This window comes from Myotis daubentonii, chromosome 9 (assembly GCF_963259705.1).
Source record: "Myotis daubentonii chromosome 9, mMyoDau2.1, whole genome shotgun sequence".
Taxonomy (NCBI): Eukaryota; Metazoa; Chordata; class Mammalia; order Chiroptera; family Vespertilionidae; genus Myotis; species Myotis daubentonii.
In genome coordinates this window covers 84,151,079-84,172,409 of record NC_081848.1, presented here as the reverse complement: position 1 = coordinate 84,172,409, position 21,331 = coordinate 84,151,079, and the positions used below count along the sequence as shown (strand labels likewise).

The 21,331-nt window shown below is 57.9% G+C and overlaps 1 protein-coding gene across 1 annotated transcript; it reads left to right on the top strand.

Annotated features, from left to right (window-relative positions):
- The first annotated feature begins 523 nt into the window (after positions 1-523).
- LOC132242350 (pepsin F-like) lies at positions 524-8,995 on the top strand. The gene is made up of 9 exons (XM_059711252.1): positions 524-794; positions 1,240-1,390; positions 2,149-2,266; positions 2,359-2,477; positions 3,383-3,582; positions 5,735-5,851; positions 7,177-7,321; positions 7,409-7,507; positions 8,679-8,995. The coding sequence occupies exons 1-9, from the start codon at positions 742-744 to the stop codon at positions 8,826-8,828; spliced, it is 1,152 nt and encodes a 383-aa protein (XP_059567235.1). The 5' UTR covers positions 524-741; the 3' UTR covers positions 8,829-8,995.
- Positions 8,996-21,331: the final 12,336 nt, after the last annotated feature.

The following is a 21,331-nucleotide window of genomic DNA, read 5'->3' as shown; positions in this document are numbered from 1 at the left end:
CTCCGCTCCGGTCCCTTTTCTCTGGGCCTTGAGCTCAGGGGCCCTGGCCTGGCCTGCACGCTGCCTGGAGGCTGGGACCACCTGTGCCTCCTGAATGGCAGCACCCAGCCCCGCCCCGCCTGCTGGGTCCTCGGTGCTGCTGGTGGATGAGTCCCCCCTGCGCGCGGGGACCACTTCCTCCAGCACAGGTTTCTGGAGGAGACTGGATCTCAAGTGCCCCCCCAATTCGTACCGTCTGCCCCATCACCTAAAGCCACTCCTACGCCTGTGGGCTCCCGCCGTCTTCCCTCTGCCGGGGGACCCCCATTCCTCCCAGCACGCTCCTCCCCGATGCACAGCTCACAGGGTGGCTACGAGGAGGACATGAGACCAAGGATGCCAAGCGTGGTCGCCAGCACTTACGTTATGACATGATGAGCGAGCTTTCCCTCCAGGCCAGCACGCATCTCCCCACTCTCACTGAGGTCATGTGGTTTGGGCTTGTCCCCCAGCCATGCCCCAAGGAGGAGATGACGATAGAGATCTCTGTATTCCGAATTTTTCTAAGTCCTTCCCCTCTCCCCCGATCCGGAAGCTGATGGGAATAAAGATCTTATCGGGAGGTTAGTTTTTTATCGGGGCCATCAGCAGCCCTCCCAGGGGATCGGGCGCAGGTCAGAGCGTATATATGGGCAGCGCTGGCCCCTCGCCGCACCCTCCACACCGAGCCTTCCGGAGGACGTGACGCGGGGAGAACGCACGATGAGGTGGATCGGGTTCCTCAGCCTGGTGGCCCTGTCCGAGTGCCTGGTGACGTGAGTATGGGGACACCTGTCCCGGCCTCTCTCTCACTGTCCCCTGATCCTTCCACCGCCCAGGGGTGGAGAAGGGAATGCAATCATTCCCTGTCGTCAGGTCCGCATCTCCAATTAGTTTTTATTTTTATTTTTATAAATCCTCACACAAGGATATTTTCCCATTGATTTTTAGGGAGAATGGAAGGGAGAGGGAAAGACAGGGAGAAACATCGATGTGAGAGAAAGACATCGATGGGTTGCCTCCTGCACAAGCCCCCACCAGGGCCTGGGCCGGGGAGGAGCCTGCAACCGAGGTCCGTGCCCTTGACCGGAATCGAACTCGGGACCCTTTGGTCCGCAGGCGGATGCTCTATCCACTGAGCCACACTGGCCAGGTGTGGCGGCCACATGGAACGGCGGGTGGGGAGCTGCTGTCTTACTTCTTGTCTTTTCCCGCTGGAAGCGTCCCTCTGACGAAGATCAAGTCCATGCGGGAGAGCCTGCGGGAGAGGGACCTGCTGAGAGACCACCTCCGGCAGTACGCCCACAGCCAGGCCAACAAGCCCCTGCGCCAGCCGCGCGTCACCGTCCAGCCCTTGAGGAACTACCTGGACGTGAGTGTGGGGGCGCAGTGCACAGCCTTCCCTAGTGCTGGCCGAGCACTGGGGTACACCCGGGGTGGCAGCCAGGATGTGGGGGGCGGGGCTCCTGCAGGCAGCAAAGGGGAGAAGGCACTCGCACCCTCAGCTCTTGGTCTGTGATGACTGGGTCCAGCAATCACCAGGCGGCAGGCTGACTCCATCTCGGTGCCCAGGATCCGGTGCCCAGGATCCGGCGCTGGGCACCTGCGAACCAGGTGCTGGTTGGACACATTCTGCTCCTTCTGAACAAAACCGCTGCCTTAACGGGGACGCCCCAGGCCGAGGGCGCTCAGCCTCCACAGCCCCGAGAATGACCCCAGCAGAGTGCCTGAGCCCCTCCAGCATGGGAGGCTATTAACACCAACAGTGTGGTTACGGCTGTGGATCACAGGGCGTCTGGCCTGTTCTGCAAGATAAACGCCAGTTAAAGGGCCGCCTGTGTGATAGTGACACAGCCAGCGCTGAGTTGGGAGTCAGGGTCCGGGGTGACCTCGGAGGGCTTCCTGGAGGAGGGAGCACTCTAACGGGGCCGTGAAGGCTGTGGATTCACAGAGCTGCAGGGGAAAATGGGAAACTTTTCCAATGAAGGCACCGCCTGAGCCGCAGCCATGGAGGTGGGGTGGTGGGAAAGCGATTCCAGGAGACCCGGGACGCCCTGATTGAGGTCGGTACCTGGGGACCAGGCGTGACCCGGCCACAAGGCCTGGCCTAACCCCCGCCCCCGCCGGCAGATGTACTACGTTGGCACCATCAGCATTGGAACGCCCCCTCAGAAGTTCAAGGTCATCTTTGACACGGGCTCAGCGGACTTGTGGGTGCCCTCCATCTACTGCTCCAGTCCCGCCTGTGGTGAGCGCCTGGGCCCTGTTGCGGCTCCCGCCCCCACCCCCACCCCTGCCCCAGGCCCTGACAGCTGACTGACCCCTGCACTCCGTCTGCAGTGACACACAAAACCTTCAAACCTCTGCGGTCGTCCACCTTCCAGGACACGAACCGGCCCATCCGGCTGCTGTATGGGTCCGGCAGTATGACCGGGCTGCTCGGCTACGACGACGTGCGGGTGAGTGGGGGCGGGGCCTGGCGACCTCTGCCCACTTATTACGGGGCCACATGCAGGGTCAGCCAGATGCACCCGTCTCCCCAAGTCCCCCAGCGGCTGGTCGTCTGCTTGGAGGAGACAGTGCCCGGCTGAGAGCGCCCCGAGTGGCCAACCCAGCGAGCGGGTCATGGCACGGGAGACGGGCATTTGCAGCTCTTGCCCCGTGGTGAGCTGAAGGCTGATTTTGCTGGGAGCAGGGAGAGGTGAGGGCAAACCCATTTTTATTTATTTTTTTAAAATATATTTTTTTATTAATTTCAGAGAGGAAGGGAGAGGGATAGAGAGGTAAAAACATCAATGAGGAGAGAGCATGATGGATCGACTGCCTCCTGCACACCCCCCCATGGATCGAGCCCACAACCCGTGCATGTGCCCTTGACCGGAATTTAACCTGGGACCCTTCAGTCCACAGGCCGGCGCTCTAGTCACTGAGCAAAGCGGCCAGGGCTCCATACAGTCTTTTCACAAGAACTCGGCGGCCCTGTGTACACCTGGGGTGCAGAATCCACAGTGAATCGCAGGGAATTCACTGGGTTTCTGCCACCAGATCCCGGAACGCCAAACACAAGACGACCCCGCTCTCTGCTCATGGGCCTGCGGGGGAACCTCCTGGCCCACTCTGCCCCCGGCGCCCCAGACATACAGAGGGATGAGGGTGTTTCACCACCCAGGGTGGTGCTAGCAGGAGGGCGGGTGTCAGGGGGACTCCTCGGCAATGCACAGTGGGTGCTGCTCGGGCACCTCCAGGCGCAGCCACACCTCAGCTGATCCCTGGGGTGCTGGTGGCATTGCCCCACCCGCCTCCCCCCGGCCCAGCCCCAGCTCCGTGTCCCAAACCTTCCCATGAGGCCACCCTCTCTCCCCAGATCAGGAACCTTGTCTGCAAATCCCAGGCATTCGGCCTGAGCACGACAGAGTCCGGCATTGCCTTGGAGTTCGCGGCCTTCGACGGCATCCTGGGCCTGGCCTACCCCACCATCGCCCTCAATGACACCACTCCGGTCTTCGACAGCCTGTGGAAGCAAGGCCTCGTGCCTGAGAACCTCTTCGCCTTCTACCTGAGCAGGTCAGCTTCCTCCCACCTGAGCAGGTCAGCCTCCTCCTCCCTGAGCAGGTCAGCCTCCTCCCTCCCTGAGCAGGTCAGCCTCCTCCTCCCTGAACAGGTCAGCCTCCTCCCTGAGCAGGTCAGCCTCCTCCTCCCTGAGCAGGTCAGCCTCCTCCCTGAGCAGGTCAGCCTCCTCCCACCTGAGCAGGTCAGCCTCCTCCCACCTGAGCAGGTCAGCCTCCTCCTCCCTGAGCAGGTCAGCCTGGCTGGGCAGGCCCTTTGCCCGGAAGCCTTCAGTCACCTGAGAAATGGTAGACAACATGGCCTCCCCTCTTTCCTGATAGGGCAGCCTAGTCGAGGGGTCAGCAACTAGTGGCCCTCGGCCAATGTGGCCCGCCACCTGCTTTTATAAATAAAGTTTTATTGGAACACAGCCCTGCTCCTTCAGTCACATCCTGTCTGCAGCTGCTTCTGCGCTACAATGGCAGCATCGAGCACTTGGGATAGAGGTTGCGTGGCCGGCAAAGCCCAACATGCTGACAATCTAGCATTTTCATTTTATGTTGTTAATCCTCCCCTGGGGACTTTTTTCCCATTGATTTTTAGCGAGAGTGGAAGGGAGGAGGAAAGACACAGAGAGAGAAACATCGATGCAAGAGAGAGACATCAATTGATTGCCTCTTATGTGCGCCACGACCAGGGCCAGGGATCAAATCCAGGACCCTTCCGTCTGCAGGCCGATGCTCTATTCACTGAGCCATAATCTAGCATTTTCTCAAGTTTGCCGACCCCTGTATTTCTAGTCCCTCCTTTGATGGATGGGGAAACTGAGGCTCAGAGAGGAGCTTTGCACAACATGGCCCAGCCAAACACTGGCAGTGGCAGGACTCGAGCTCGGCCACGGTGCTGTCCCCTCTGCCGGGTGGTCAGGCCATCAGCAGGTCTCCAGTCACCGGGCCGGCAGTGGAAACGCTCAGCTCCCTGGCTGGCTGAGGGTCTGGAGGGGGTGGAGGGAGCAGCACAGGCTGGAGGGGGACCCGGCGGGCAGACCGTGTGTAGGATGCAGAGTGCGGGTGAGGCTATGGGCTCTGCGGGGGCCTGAGCTCCAGGCTCTGCAGCATGAGCTGAGCCTCTGGGGTGCTTGTACCAAATCAAGGAGGTGAGCCGTTTAACACATATTCATTGAGCACCTACTATGTGCTGGGTACTGCTCTGTGCACGTGATGGAGACAGGTGAGAGGGAGAAAAGGCAGACAAGAAGCAAGTAAATAAATAAAAGGAAAAGATAACATGCCAGGCAGTGATTGTTTCCGGGAAAGCGGGGAAACATGGTGATAGGACGACAGAGATGAGAGCACGGTTTCAGAGGGGCAGTGCAAGGACCTCTCTGAACTGAGGCCGGGCGAGGGGGGAGAGGAACTGAGGCCCAGGCTCAACAGAGGACCGGCAAGGGGCAGTGTGGCTGGAGCGCTGGGAGGGAGGGAGGGAGGGAGGGAGGGAGGGAGGCAGGCAGGCAGAGGGAGGTGTGGAGTCTGAGGGGCAGGCAGGGGCAAGGTCGCCCCAGGCGTTCGGTTTTAGGTGGGTGTGGAGGCCTCTGCAGGGGCCTAGGCAGGGAGAAGACATGATCCCATCTCTGTTTCTGCAAGCTCCCCCAGGCGCTGGCTGGAGAACGGTGGACCAGAGAGGAGGCACGGAGGCCAGGGGCGAGGCTGCTCAGCCTCCTTGGAGAGAGAGCAGGAGCTCAGACTTGGGGGGGGGGGCGGGGGGCGGGGGTGTCACAGGCCTGTGAGCCAGCCTGGGGGAGCCTGAGCACAGGGCCTGGGCCACTCCGCACAGCAGCCTCCGGCTGTGCCTCGAGCGCGCGGCTGCTGGAGGGGACCTGGCCGGCCCCAGAGAGGCGGGGGCCCAAGCCCAGCCAGAACCTCAAGCTCACAGCTGGGCTGCGCTCCTCAGTAGCCAGGGGACTGACCTTGGCCCGAGCTCGGTGCCCCTGCCCCAGGTCCCTTCTGAACAGTGGGGGTCACGGCAGTGCCTGCTCCGTGGGGCCCTGTGCAGTGTGGCTAAGTGGCCGCTGGCCAGTGCCACCCTCGGTCACTGAGCTGGAGAGGCGCCACCCACCGTCCTCCCCTCACAAGAACCCCCTCCCCCCGCCCCCCCCCCCCCCGCCCCCCAGCAACAAGAGGAACAGCAGCGTGGTGATGTTTGGCGGCGTGGATCACTCCTACTACCGGGGCGAGCTCCAGTGGGTGCCGGTGAGCGAGCAGGAATTCTGGCAGGTCACTGTGGACAGGTAAGCACCCCCCACCCCCCGCTGAGGGCCACGCCAGTGACAGCCGCACCTGCAGGCACAGTGCCCACGCACACACTCGGACAGACACAGGCACGCACCCCACCACGGGTTCATAACCGCCCTGACCGGGGTCCTGACCAGGGAACCGGGATTGGGCCCGCGTCACGGACACCAGAAGCGGGGACTGGCCCAGGCCCAGCCATCAGGGCAGTGGCCGGGGCAGCGTGGGAGGGCCGCACCCCCGAGGTCGGAGCAGCCACAGAGAGAAGGGGTCAAGGAGAATTCCACCGTCTGAATAGGGACATCCAGGTCGCCCGGCTGAGGGGTTCCCAGCACACAGGGCACCAGCGTGAAAACAGGGGAGCCCTGGGCACACAGGAGGGCGCCCCGCCTAGGGAGACGCTCCCTGGCCCTGGAGACACGTGGGTGCCATCCTAGGGCCTGAAAGCAAATCCCACAAAGGGACCCCCACCCACCCAGTCTGCGTGCCCAGGGCCAGGGGATGGACCGAGAGCATCAGGAAGGGGGACCAGGGAGGCTGAGGCCAGGGGCGATCACTGAGGGGGCCGCGTGATACGGTCACACAGAGGCCTAAACAGTGCTCCGGAGCCCACGTCCCGCGCCCTGGGCCGGCCCAGGCGTCCCCCATCCAGGGGCCTGGGGGGCGGGGGGGCGGCGCGAGGCAGGGGGGGAACAACACACTCCCTGCCTCCTCTCCGAGCCTCTGCTCCCGGGAACCTCCGTCTTTATCGTGTGGCTTTCATCACTGGCCGGACAGCAGGTCCGTGTCTCCAGTTGACCCTCCTTCCGTCACGTGCCCTGCCATTCCCTCGGCAAACACAGTGGAGCATGCACTGTGCGTTGGGCACGGGCACTGGAGGGGGCACGCAGGGCACAGCTTGCTCTCCCAACTAGCAGGGCAGACACGCGTGAGGGACGGTGTCGCAGCCATCGGGAGTCCCCAGCCCGGGCGCGCTGGACACCAGGAGGGTTTGCCGGTCCAGTCTGGGGAGGAGAGGGGCCTGATCTCATCTCGGGGGACACTTCCCTGAAAAAGTAGCAACTGATCCGGACCCTGGAGGACAGGAGGAATCAGCCAGACAAAGGGGACGGGGTGGGTCCAGGAAGGGTGATGGCACGTGCCAAGGCCCTGAGGCACCGAGAGCACAATGCATTCAAGACCTGCGAGGAAGTCCGTCCAGGAAGGTCGGTGTGGCCGACACAGGGAGACAGGATGGCAGGAGCTGCAGGCTGTTCTGCAGGCAGCTGGGAGGGCCGCGGGGGGAGAGGCCACGGGTGACCCTGGTGCCTGCTTTGTCCCTCAGCATCTCCATGAACGGGACGGTCGTGGCCTGTCCCGACGGCTGCCAGGCCGTCGTGGATACCGGGACCTCGCTGGTGATTGGCCCACTCTCCCCCGTCCTCAACATTCTGAAGAACATCAACGCCTATAACACCAGCACCGGCGAGGTGAGGGGTCACGCCCCGGGGTCACCCTGGGCTCCCCACACACAGAAGGACCCGCGGGGCCAACCCCCCTCCCTCTCTCTCACACAGTACGTCGTCAGCTGCGATGACGTCCAGAGCCTGCCTGACATCGTCTTCACCATAAACAACGTCACATACCCAGTGCCAGCCAGCGCCTACATCCGGAGGGTGAGGGGCTGCCCTGGGGGCTGGTTCTCAGATCTGGGGCTGGAGGGACCTGTGTGGCCGTGGCTCAGAGACCCCCCCGCACTGGAGGCCAGGCCGTGCCATTGCCGATGCTGCCCAGCAGCCCTGGCTGGGAGGGCGCCTCCCACAAGCCTCTTTTTTTAGAAAAATATATTTTATTGATTTTTTACAGAGAGGAAGGGAGAGGGATAGAGAGTTGGAAACATCAATGAGAGAGAAACATTGATCAGCTGCCTCCTGCACACCCCCTACCAGGGATGTGCCTGGAACCAAGGTGCATGCCCTTGACCGGAATCGAACATGGGACCCCTCATCTGCAGGCTGACGCTCTATCCACTGAGCCAAGCTGGTCAGGGCAGCACAAGCCTCTTGATAGCAGAGTATCTGGGCATCCATCAGCCACGGAAAAATGCAGAGCGGCCGCCCGTGCCAGCTCAGCGCTGGTGCCGGGGCCAGGGGAGCTCGCTAATGGCCTCGCCCTCAGGCAGCGTCAGGTCAACCAGGGCGCTCTGACCGCTGGGCTGGAACGTAGGCGGTAACCCCGGAGACAGGCAAAGAGGAGGGACCCTAGGCCTGGCTGGGGACAGCCCCAGTGGCCCCCCGTAATCATGGGCTGTATTCCCTTCCCATCTCGAAGTGTCCTGATTTGGGTGATAAATCATAAGGTCACCCTAGCCCTGGGGTGCAAACGCCCCCTGCTAGGCCCCAATTCCCTGGCTGTGAAATGGGGTACCCAGGGCGGTTAGACGCTGACATGAATAAAGCTGCGCAGTGACTGGGCAGTGCCTGGCACGTAGTGGAGGCTCGAGCAGCGCCGGTCCCCACGGCTGTGCCGAGAGGGCGTGGGGCAGCCACAGAGAGAGCAACTGGAAGCCTCTACGCCCTGAACCAGGGAGGCACCCGGGAGCTGAGCTCCTCATCGGCCCGTGTGCTGAGGCTGATGACACAGGGAGCTCAGGCAGCTCCCCACCAGCCGGCAGTGCCAAGGAGGGGGCATGGGCCCGGGAGGGCTGCCCAGGCGCTCGGCTGGGTCTTCGAGGACGAGGGGGATGGCGGGGAGCAGCCGGGGATTCTTTCGGAGCCAACAGCGGAGCATCCATGGGGTGGCGGGCGGCAAGGGCGCGGCTGAGGGCTGCACGTCCTTCCCCTCCAGGAGCAGACCGACATCTGCTTCAGCAACTTGGACATGGACACCTCAGGCAGATCCCGCCCCTGGGTCCTGGGGGATGTGTTCCTGCGACTCTATTTCACCGTCTTCGATCGCGCCAACAACAGGATCGGCTTGGCCCCTGTGGTGGCGTAGACCTGGGCGCTGCTCCAGGAGGCCGCCGGGGCCGCCCCAGGACTCGCACACACTCCCTGCGTCCCCGCCCAGGGGACCCGGTTACAGCTGCGCCTGGGGCTTTGCCGAGCCCTAGTCTCAATGGATTGAGCCTCGTCCAGCGCACTCAGAAGTCACTGGTTTGATTCCTGGTCACGGCACATGCCCCGGGGGTTGCAGGCTCGGTCCCCAGGAGGGGCATGCAATAGGCAGTCCATCGATGTCTCACTCTCATCGATGTTTCTCTCTCTCCCCCTCTAAAAAGTCATAAAAACATTGATTTTTTTTAACATATTGATTTTTAATAAACGGTCTCGTTTCAATGGCGCTAATACGAGTGGTGCCTCTGCTTGGGCCTGGGAAGTGCGTCAGTCAGGCAGGGCTCTGGAATCCAGTCCGGACCACCAGGGCGGGAACCACCTCCAGCCGGCTTAGTCGGAAAGGACGCTCCCTGGAAGGACCCCGGGCCCAGGATGCGGAACCACAGCAGGTCCGCGGAGCTCGGGGGCTGCGCCCAAGAAATCCACACCCACCAGCTCCCTCTCCCCCCACCCCCGGCCTCTGTCCCTTCCGTCGTCTCTGCTGCTCTTCTCCTGCCAGCGTTCTCTCGGCAGCCTCCTCCAGGGGAAGGGCCCTGCCACCCCTGCCCCAGCCCTTGACACCCTTAAGGCTTGGAAATGAGCAGAGCATCAGGGAGGGGTCTGATTGGTCCACCGCCCGTCAAGTGTCCAGCCCTGGACCAATCATGTGGCCAGGGCATGGGGCGCTGTGATGGGCTCCACTTGGCCACCCGGCCCCCGCGCTGTGGATGGTGATTGACAGTTTCCTCCAGAACCGCCGGCTGCAGCTGGGTAGAGGCGGCCCCAGAAGTGAGAGATGCTGGAGGACCCAGCGGTCGCCAACCTCTCGGACCTCACGGACCAGCTGCGCTCCGCGGACCACCGGTTGGCGACCGCTGCTGTGGGTGATAGAAGAATTTGTGGCCGCCCCACCGCCTCCGCCACCCCTCGCAGTCGTGTTTGCGAACATTGGATGCTGAGAGGTCATGTAACATGACATTAGGAGAAAAGGGCAGAATCCCAAACAGCGGGGTTACAGGTTTGCGAAGCCCCTGGAAGACAGGGCAGTGCAGGGCAGGCCAGCACAGCCCGAGGCTCTCGGTCTGGGTTCGGGTCCCAGCTCTGACGTGTACGTACCAGGCACATAGTAGGGCCTCAAAAAATACAGGCCTGTGACCAGTCCTGTGACCTTAGGTCAGCTCATCTCAGACATCTGTTTTCTATTCTGTAATTCTGAGACAAGATCAGCTCCTCCCTCATCAATCACCAGGAAAACGCAAATGAAAACGACCATGAGCTCTCCCTTCACGCCTGGGAGGGTGGCCACTGGCAAAACACACACCTCAACCCGGGCTGGTGAGACGTGGAACCCGGGCCCTGTTCTGTGAGTGTCCCGTGGTGTGGCCACGGTAGGAAACAATATGGCGGCTCCTCAGAAAGTGAACAATAGAATTTTTATAAGACCCAGCAACCCCACTTCTGGATTTTCATCCCAAAGCGTTGAAATCAGGGTTTCGGAGAGATAGCCACCCCGCGTACCCATCGCAGCGTCAGTCACAATAGCGAGATGTGGAGGCCAGCAAGCGATGAACGGTGGAGAAGCCGTGGCCCTGACACGCAGTGGGATATTACTCAGTCACAACGAGAAGAAACGCTGCCGTTTGCAACAGGCTGAAACCTGAGGGCTGACGTGAAGTGAAATAAGCCAGTCCCCGCGGGATGGGGACCATATGGTCCCACGTCTCTGAGGTCTCTGGCATCGTCACACTCACAGAAGCCGGGTGCGGCATGGTGGCTGTCAGGGGTGAGTGGGAGAGGGGAGTGGGGAGTTGCTATTCAACAGGCATATTTCAGCAATGCAAGTTATGCAAGGTGAATAAGTTTAGGGGTCTGTTACGTAACCTTGTGCCTATAGTTAATAATACTCCCATTGTGCACTTAAAATGTTGTTGCGTCCTGGCCAGTGTGGTTCAGTGGTTAGAGTGTTGGCCTGCACACTGACCGGCCACAGGTTCAATTCCCAGTCAAGAGTATATACCTGAGGAACCAAGATGGCGGCATAGGTTAACGCCGGAGTTTGCTGCTTTGAACAACTACTTCAAAAGTGAAACCAAAAAACGGAAGGGACATCACCCAGAACCACAGGAACGCTGGCTGAGTGGAAGTCCTACAACTAGGAGGAAAGAGAAACGCATACGGACACTCAGAGGAGGAGCAGTGCTGAAGTCAAATTCTGAGGTGCGGAGTGCGCGGAGCGGGCTGGCGGCGGAGGGCGCGGTTGTTGTTTTCAATCGGGAGGGAGTCGCAGACTCTGAGCTCCAGATCCGGGCGAGTCTTTAGGGACCCAGACTCAAACGGCAGAAGCGGGCTGTCTGGCTTCGGTCAGAGCGAGTGCAGCTTTCTCTCCGAGCTTTGCAGCGGGTGCTGGGACTCAGAGAGGCAGAGCCCCTGGGGACAGGACTCAGAGCCGCCATAACTGCTCTCTCCGGCCCACCCTGTTGATCCTGTGTGACCCGCCCCGCCCAAGCCCTGCACAGAGGCATTTGCCGGATAGCCTCAGGCAAAGGCTAGATTAGCACCTCCCTAGAGGACAGAAGTTCTCTCACTGCTGACACAGCTGATTCTCATAGCCACTTGGCCTGGAGGTCAAACCCTCCCTGGAATTAGCTACAACAATCAAGATTTATCTATAAAACTGCGAACAAAGACCACTAGGGGGTGCACCAAGGAAGCATAACAAAATGCGGAGACAAAGAAACAGGACAAAATTGTCAATGGAAGAAATAGAGTTCAGAACCACACTTTTAAGGTCTCTCAAGAACTGTTTAGAAGCTGCCGATAAACTTAATGAGATCTACACGAAAACTAATAAGACCCTCGATCTTATATTGGGGAACCAACTAGAAATTAAGCACACACAGACTGAAATAACGAATATTATACAGACGCCCGACAGCAGACCAGAGGAGCGCAAGAATCAAGTCAATGATTTGAAATGCGAGGAAGCAAAAAACATCCAACCGGAAAAGCAAAATGAAAAAAGAATCCAAAAATGCGAGGATAGTGTAAGGAGCCTCTGGGACAGCTTCAAGCGTACCAACATCAGAATTATAGGGGTGCCAGAAGATGACAGAGAGCAAGATATTGAAAACCTATTTGAAGAAATAATGACAGAAAACTTCCCCCACCTGGTGAAAGAAATGGACTTACAGGTCCAAGAAGCGCGGAGAACCCCAAACAAAAGGAATCCAAAGAGGACCACACCAAGACACATCATAATTAAAATGCCAAGAGCAAAAGATAAAGAGAGAATCTTAAAAACAGCAAGAGAAAGAAACTCAGTTACCTACAAGGGAATACCCATACGACTGTCAGCTGATTTCTCAACAGAAACTTTGCAGGCCAGAAGGGAGTGGCAAGAAATATTCAAAGTGATGAATACCAAGAACCTACAACCAAGATTACTTTATCCAGCAAAGCTATCATTCAGAATTGAAGGTCAGATAAAGAGCTTCACAGATAAGGAAAAGCTAAAGGAGTTCATCACCACCAAACCAGGATTATATGAAATGCTGAAAGGTATCCTTTAAGAAGAGGAAGAGGAAGAAAAAGGTAAAGATACAAATTATGAACAACAAATATGCATCTATCAACAAGTGAATCTAAGAATCAAGTGAATAAATAATCTGATGAACAGAATGAACTGTTGATTATAATAGAATCAGGGACATAGAAAGGGAATGGACTGACTATTCTTGGGGGGGAAAGGGGTGTGGGAGATGTGGGAAGAGACTGGACAAAAATCGTGCACCTATGGATGAGGACAGTGGGTGGGGAGTGAGGGCGGAGGGTGGGGCGGGAACTGGGAGGAGGGGAGTTATGGGGGGGAAAAAAAGGGAACAAATGTAATAATCTGAACAATAAAGATTTAATTTAAAAAAAAAAGAAAAAAAAAAAAGAGTATATACCTGAGCCCTAGCCGGTTTGGCTCAGTGGATAGCGTGTCGGCCTGGGGAGTGAAGGGTCCCAAGTTCGATTCTGGTCAAGGGCATGTACCTGGGTTGCGGGCACATCCCCAGTAGGGGTAGTGCAGGAGGCAGCTGATCGATGTGTCTCTCTCATCCATGTTTCTAACTCTCTATCCCTTTCCCTTCCATTCTGTAAAAAATAAAAAAAATATTTTTAAAAGAAAGAGTATATACCTGAGCTGCAGGTTCAGCGCCGACCCCAGTCCAGCATGTGCGGGAGGCAACTACCGATGTTTCTCTCACATCAGTGCTTCTCTGGCTCCCCCCCCCCTCCCTCCCGTCCTCCCTCCCGTCCACTCTCTCTAAAACTCAATGGAACAAATACCCTCCGGTGAGGATAAAAAAAAAAAATTATGTTACGAGGGTAGATCTCATGTTAAATGTTCTTACTACAATAAAAAGCAATTCATTCATCCATTCATTAATAATAAAAGAATCTGCCGAAACCGGTTTGGCTCAGTGGATAGAGCGTTGGCCTGCGGACTGAAAGGTCCTGGGTTCGATTCCGGTCAAGGGCATGTACCTGTGTTGTGGGCACTTCCCCAGTGGGGGATGTGCAGGAGGCAGCTGATCGATGTTTCTCTCTCATCGATGTTTCTAACTCTCTATCTCTCTCTCTTCCTCTCTGTAAAAAATCAATAAAATATATTTTTAAAAAAAGAAAGAATAATAAAAGAATCTTCTCTTCCAGCTGGGGGAAAGGGCAGGGCTGGAAAAGACGGTTGACTATCAATGTGTACGGCATTTCTTTTTGAGAGATCAAAAATGTTCTAAAATTAAATCATGGGATGGCTGTACAGCTCCATGAATATACTAAAACATACTAAACTACATCCCCGAAACGGTGGCATTTATGAGATATCGCATATATGTCAATCAGGCTGTACAAATACTATATATAAAAGAATGACAGGAAAAACTGTCCCACCTTCTCAGTCTGTGGTGAAGGTTCAAGGCGTTCATCGATAGAAAAGCTTCGGGACAGTGCCAGTCCCACAGTAGCATGAATTGTTGCTCACGTCACACATAGGGCAGAAAAAGACCCAAGTACATATGACAACAGTCATATCCGGGAGGCAGCACGTGGGCAATTGCCCCTCTCATCTTTGTTATTATTTTCTCCAGTGAGAGCTTTTAAGATCAGGAACAGGCTCAGCATTATTCTCCAAAAGACCGCGGTTTCTGCCCAGCCCGGGTGGCTCAGGGGGTGAGCATCGACCTATGAACCAGGAGGTCACGGTTCGAGTCCCGGTCAGGGCACAGGCCTGGGTTGTGGGCTTGGCACCAGTGGGGGGCGTGCGGGAGGCAGCCAATCAGTGATTCTCTCTCATCATTGCTGTTTCTATGCTTCTCCCTTCCTCTCTGAAATCAATAGAAATATGTTTAAAAGGCAGACGTTTCCAACTGAGAGAGGACCATGCCTTTGCTGGGTTTGCCTGCTGGAGCAAATGGATTCCAAGGGAAAAACAGATGGCGAACGGCGGACCCCTGGTGGCCAAGGTGGGTATTACGTGCGCAGGCCACCTGGTCTCACCCTGGTGGAACTGCCCCTTGGCACCGTGTACTTGAATGCCTCTTTGGCAACATGACACCAACACCGTAGTCACATCGCCTCTCCCACCTTTACAGCGGCTAATGCCACTTTGAAAAACAGATATATTTATCTATCTAAATAGAGACGGATATATTGAGCTATAAATTATTATGTTAACTATAAGTATTTTCCCACGGAATCTATTTGCCCTCGTAACAGTTGGAGACCACCCCAGTTTTTAACATCAGGGAAATCATCACCAGGAAGGAATCTATTCCTGACTCTTAAAGTGATCAATGTGGCGCCAGCCGGTGTGGCTCAGTGGATAGAGCGTCAGATCACAGGTCCTGGAGAGGGCGGGTGGGACTCAGGAGGGAGGGGAGGGCTTCAGCTCTGGCCCCTGCAGCCTGGAGAGCTGCCCGGAGGTGGCAGCCTTCTCCGGCCTCTCCCTGCACAGAGCTCTCCCAGCCCAGAACCACAGCCGGTCCCAGGCGCCGCTAACTCAGCTGGTGAGCTGTGGGCTAGTCACACACCCCAGCCCTCCGTTCCCCGTCGGCAGGGTCAGGAGATTGGGCTTGTTCCACACTGCGTGTCAGTGACGACCCGACACCCGTGGCCGGGGCTCTGACCGCCTGGCGCTCCTGCCCGGGGGGCCGGGACGGGGGTGGCAGACCAGGCGCCGTGTAACTGCCCCATGAGCGGGAGAGGCCCTGGGCTGCCCGGTGGACAGCGGCCACGCGACTCGGTGGGCTTGACAGGCCGTCATAAGGGGAGGCTCCCAACTGGGAGGGGCGGGCTCTTCAGTAGAAACCCGCGCTGGGCCCGGCCGCGGTGGCCCAGGGGTTGGGCGTCGGCCTCCGGACCAGGAGGTCTCAGTGCGGTTCCTGCTCAGGGCACACACCCAGGTTGCGGGCAGGAAGCAGCCAATTGATGACTCTCTCATCGCTGACGTTTCTGTCTCTCTCCCCCTCTCCCTTCCTCTCTGAAACCAATAAAAATATTTATTAAAAATAAAAACAAAACCCGAGCTGTGCTGAGAGGTCGCCTCTCCTAACGGCGTGGACGCCAATCCCAGGGCTCCGGGTCCCGGGCCTGCAGGAAGGCGAGAGCCACGAGACGCTGTTCTAAAGGCTTCCAGCGACCTGCCAACCACCTCCCTGCCCAGCGGGTGGGATGCCCCGGCACAGGGCGCCAGCGGCGCAGTGGCACGGGGCACTGAGCTCCATCCCTGCCCAGGCCTTCTCCGTCCCCCCCACCACCACCCCCACCCCGGGCCGGGGCCCAGCCGGCCCTTCTCTGTTACTCCGCCGTGAGCCCCCTCCCTTCCCTTCTAAGACCAGGGTTCACTGCTGGGCGGCTGCCACCCAGGCCTGTGCCTTCCCCTGCAGCAAAGAGGAGGCAGCGTTTTCCATCAGTTTCCTCATTCCTCCCGCCTCCAGACCCTGACGTGGCTCCCCAACATCAGACACAGCCCCGGGGTGGCGGGTCCAGTTCGCAGAAGGAGCCGGGAAATGGGCGGGTGTGCCTGGCCCTGGAGGCTGTCTCGTCCACTCCGCTTGGGCCCCTGGGGGCATCGATAATGACAGAAACTAACTCCAAAATGACAGCGTTTAAACCTCTTATCGTTTCAAACATAAGCGCTTTCAGAACAAAGAGCATCGCAAGTGCTTTGTTTTATCATTTAGCATCAAAAGCGACAACTTTCTTTCTCTCCCCCAGGCTGCCCTGGGCCCGAGGCCGGCTGCCCCTGCACAGCTGCTGGGGGGGGAGGCGCACTCCCCACTCCCCACGGACTGCCCTGCTGGGTGTCAGCTGCACCCAGCCTTCTTTCACTGCCTCACATCGCGGGGGGCAGGGGCAGGCACCCTCGTGACCTCACCTCAACCCAATCGCCTCCCAGGGGCCCATCGCCGCATCCCATCCTATTGGGACTGAGGCTCCGGCGTATGCATTTGAGGGCGGACTCAGTTAGATGCGCAGAACTTATGCACATCTGTTTTCTCTGGACCAGCCGTTCTCAGCCCGTGGGTCGCAACCCCTTTGGCGGTCGAACGACCCTTTCACAGGGGTCGCCTCAGACCATCCTGCATATCAGATATTTACATGACGATTCATCACAGTAGCAACATGACAGTGATGAAGGAGCAACGGAAATATTTTTATGGTTGGGTCACCACATGAGGAACTGTATTGAAAGGGCCAGAAGGTGGAGAACCACTGCGCTAGACCCCCCCCTTACAAGGTTCTATCCTTTATTCATTTTTGCTGTGATCGTATCAGGCAGAGGTCATCATTTCACAAAACACACAGGTGTCGCCCCAAACGCATGCACACGCTTTAATGATAAAGGCAGCGTTTATCAAAGTGCATTTCATTTTTGAAACGGAGCTACCAGCTGTCAACGCGCGTATACATTTAGGGGGACACCCTGTATAGACCCCATTGCTATTTCATCCCAAACAAAACTGACGACTTCCATCTCACCTGAGATCTAGTCCAGGCTGGAATCTTTCTGACTCTCTCAAAAAATGCCTTTGAACAGTTTATTTATTCCCATCAGGGTCTAGACCAGCGTTTCTCAACCTTCCTCATGCCGCGACCCTTTCATACAGTTCCTCATGTTGTGGCGACCCCCAATTTCGTTGTGACAAATTGAACATAATTAAAGCATCGTGATTAATCACAACAACATGTAATTATCGATGTGTTTTCCGATGGTCTCAGGCGACCCCTGTGAAAGGGCCGTTCGACCGGCAAAGGGGTCGCGACCCACAGGTTGAGAACCGCTGGTCTAGACAATGGACACATATGTCGCATTTGGTTGTTGGTTCTTAAGATTTATAATAAGTAGCAGCCTCCCCCTCCCCTTTTTATGGCATTTCCTTGTTTGAAAGGTGTGTGGGGGGGGTGTCATTTGTCCTGAAGAAATGTCTCCAGTGATGCTTTTAAATGATTGCTTCCTTGCGCCTTTATCTCTGTCAGCGATTTCCAACCGGTGCCACAGGAATGTGTACAATGTGCAATGCCCGCCCCACCCCCGCAAAAGCGCAGAACCCGACGAAGTATTGCCATTTCAGGAGCACTGGCCTCTTCTCCTAGGGGGTCAGATGACAAAACAACAGCAGCCAACGCAATAGCCATCATTGTGAGTGAGTCAAAATCATGCGTATATTTTTATGTCAGATCAGCACAAATATCTACTTCCGGTGCCGCGGAGCTGCGGGAATCAGTTTATGCGCCATGAGCGGAGAGAGGCTGACACGGCGGAGCTGTGCGGTGCCGGAAACGGGCCGTGAGGCCAGCCCTGGGGTGGGCAGGTCTCCTTGAACCGCCTCTTGGTGGAGCCACACATTCCCACCGCAGCCCTCCAGGGGCACAGCCTCCCTGGCTGCCACCGCACCGCTGCTTGGGGTGAGGCCCGCGCCCCATTCACCACGAACCTCCCTGCGGCTGCCATCCTGGGCTCAGCACCCGCTGATGGGCTGTGCCAGACTCAGGGCTGCCCTTGGGGGGGTGCGGGGCAGGCCTTTCCCAGTGCCGCCACTGCCCCCCCCCCCCCGCCCGCCTGTAACTGCTGGGGTTCTTCCATGCGCCCCTCCACCAGCCCCTCCCTGCCTCTCTCGGCGGCCGGCTGCCTCTCCCACCCCGACGGCCCAGCTGCTCTGTGTCACTCGGAATGCGTGGCTTCTTATGGCTCATTTGTCCCAAGCGATGAGAGGCGATGCTCACACTGGCTATTCCTGGCCAGTGGGAGCCGCTGAGCACCGATGCCCGAGCCCCTGTCACCGCAACCACCTGGTCCCTGGAGACCCCGCGGGCGCATGTGGCCTGGAATCCCCTGCGCCCTCTGGCAGGAACGTGAGGGAGGTCACACTCCCGGCCTCAGGCTACTCCCTGTGACCAGGTGTTGGTTGCTGCGGGGCTTTTCAGAGTCCTGAGCTGGGAAACAGGTATTTTTAGAAAGTAGTGAGCACAGACCTATATTTCCAATTCAGGTTTAAGATTGCGGGGTTTTAGTCCCTTTGTGTTTGATACCTGCATCTCTCCCCCCCCCCCCCCCCCCCAAAGCCTTGCGTCGTCACAGCATTCGCACAGAGACTTCGCCGCGTTCACCGGCATCACACAGTTCCGAGTCTCCAGGTCCCTGGAGCAGCAGCGCCCGCACTGAGCTGCCCGGCCAGGATCAGGTTTGTTTGTTTTCTTTGTGTTTTTGTTCGTTTTGCCCCCGGAAAATATCTGGCTGTGAATATAGAGTCGCTTTAAAGCCCCTCAAGGTCATGCTTTGCTCCGCGTGGCGATGGCGCCAGCTCGATGCTGTTATGGTCGGCTCAACGAGATAGACCGCCGACTCAGAATTTAAATTTAAGGGCCTGGATTCAGCTGGCCAGCTGACCACAGCGCCTCTCTCCCCCTCTGGGAGCTTCGGAGCCTGTGGCAGAGACCAAGGGTGCAGTATGATCCTTTATAGCAAAACAGTGTTTAAAAAAAAAAATACAAAGCATTTCATTGGCTGTTCCTTAGAAGGTCACAGAAAGTTCATAAGCACAAAGGGGAGGTAAACGGAGTCACACCTGGCTGGAGCATATCATAACATACTGCTTTTCTAAGACAATCTAGCAATTTTTCTCTGCCACGGTTCCTGACCCTAATGCAGTCGGTAACCTTCTCCAGGCCGCAGTCCCTCCCCCTCCCACATTCCGTAACCCTTCCAGGCCGCAGTCCCTCCCCCTAGCGCAGATACAATCAGGCCCATTTGTTTTCGTGTATTCTCTCTTTTGAGGGTTGTGATTTTTTAAAAATCTCTTCATTGCTTATATATCCAGAGAAGCGATCTCTCCACTCAAACATCCCCGTTTCCCAGCGCAGGCATACAGGTCATCGTCAGACGGTCTGCTCCCGGTTTAGGAACACAGGCCACTGGGATGGAAATGCCCAAAGAAATGCTCCAGACTGCAAACCCCCTGCCCGCTGAGAACCGCCCGCAGCCCTCGTCTCAGATCCCTCGTGGAGGGCCAGGCCCCGCGGAAGGAGGCCTGCGTCCGCCTCCTTCCGTGGCGCAGCCGCCGCAAACCTGCAGGGTCCGCGAGGCGCCCACGGTGTGAAATCGCGGGCTCAGCCCGGCCAGGCGGCTTGGTTTGGGCAACGCCCCTGCAGACACGGTGGCTCTTTTCTCGGCCATCCGCCCTTCCTGGTCTCGGGGGGTGGGGGTGGGTGGGGGTTTCCGTGTTTATTTGCTTGATCCCGTAGCACATTTACACGGCTGCAAAGTCGAACATAAAACAAGAAGCACCTCACTTCCATCCGTGCCCCTCACCTGGAATTACAGTTGTGATTCGTGTTTGGGTCACGCCTCCTGGTTTCTGATGGGAAACATACATGGGTGTGTATGCGTCTGGGCGTGTGTGAAAGCAGCGCATCGCAAACACTGCTCTGCCTCTTTTTCTTTTTTTTTAGATCCTCACCTGAGGACATTTTTTCCATTGCTTTTCTAGAGAGTGGAGGGGCAGCGGGGGAAGAGAGTGAGGGTGGGGGGAGGGAAACATCGACATGAGAGAGACACATCGATTGGTTGCCTCCTGTACGCACCCCAACTGGAACCAGGGGTGGAACCTGCAACTGAGGTCTGTGCCCTTGACCGGGAATCGAACCCTCGGCCCTCTGGTGCTCAGGTGGACGCTCTAACCACTGAGAAACACCGGCCAGGACTGTCCCCTTAAAAAAAACGAATCAGTACCCTAGAGATTCAGCCCCTTCATTCCTCTTTCCATCTGCGTTACAACCAGTTGGGTCACATCCCCTCCATGGGGTCAAATCCACCAAACTGACATTTAATGTGCCACGGGGAGGGCAGGACAGAGCCCCCACCACCTGCCAGCTCAGCCCGGGGCGAGGCCAGCCTCCCTGCTGGGGACAGACCTGGGCGGCTCTCACAAGGCCCCGGGCCTGGGAGGAAGCAGACACGCCCTTCTCCCGGCCCGGCCGGAAGGTGGCCGGTGCTGGGCAGCCTGTCCTCAGGCGGAGCTGAGCTCCGGGCCGGCCTGCGCCTTCCCGGACGGTGAGACCCTTTCAAAGGGGTTACTCCTTCGTGGTCTGGTTTGGCAGACAAGCTCGCTCCAAGGCCGGGGCCTGCCGGGGGCTCCCTCGGGGCTCGCGAGGGGCAGCTACTCCATCCGTCGGGGTGTCGGACGCGAGGGGTGTTCTCTCACCCGCGGAGGGAAGGTTGACATGGTTGGGGGTTTCCGCCTCTTAGCCACTCAGCCATGAATGGAACACCCCCGGCCCCTGCACGCCCACCTCTGAGCCAGAAAGAAAAGCTGCACAGCCTGCCAGCGGCATCCAGCCCCCAGATGCTGGATTTTGGGGGGAAAAATTTTTTTTTAATTAGTTGCTAACATTTAAAAATCAGGGGGAGTCCACATCAATGTGCAGACTTCAGACTCCGCTTGAAAGCTTGGCCGACCGGCCCGCATCCTACGCCGTCCGAGCCGAGCGGGGCCTGCCCTTGGGGACGGGGCATGTGCTGCCCGAGCCCAAGCAGCCGCCCAGCCCTCCACTCCGGTCCCTTTTCTCTGGGCCTTGAGCTCAGGGGCCCTGGCCTGGCCTGCACGCTGCCATCACCTAAAGCCACTCCTACGCCAGTGGGCTCGCCGCTGTCTTCCCTCTGCCGGGGGACCCCCATTCCTCCCAGCACGCTCCTCCCCGATGCGCAGCTCACGGGGTGGCTACGAGGAGGACATGAGACCAAGGATGCCAAGCGTGGTCGCCAGCACTTACGTTATGACATGATGAGCGAGCTTTCCCTCCAGGCCAGCACGCATCTCCCCACTCTCACCGAGGTCATGTGGTTTGGGCTTGTCCCCCAGC

What these genes read in the sequence shown, in the direction of transcription:
- LOC132242350 (XM_059711252.1), top strand. Translation starts at nt 742, where the DNA reads ATGAGGTGGATCGGGTTCCTCAGCCTGGTGGCCCTGTCCGAGTGCCTG. An exon ending in CCTTGAGGAACTACCTGGAC is followed by an intron (nt 1,391 to 2,148) that starts GTGAGTGTGGGG and finishes CCCCGCCGGCAG; the next exon opens with ATGTACTACGTTGGCACCAT. An exon ending in ATAACACCAGCACCGGCGAG is followed by an intron (nt 7,322 to 7,408) that starts GTGAGGGGTCAC and finishes TCTCTCACACAG; the next exon opens with TACGTCGTCAGCTGCGATGA.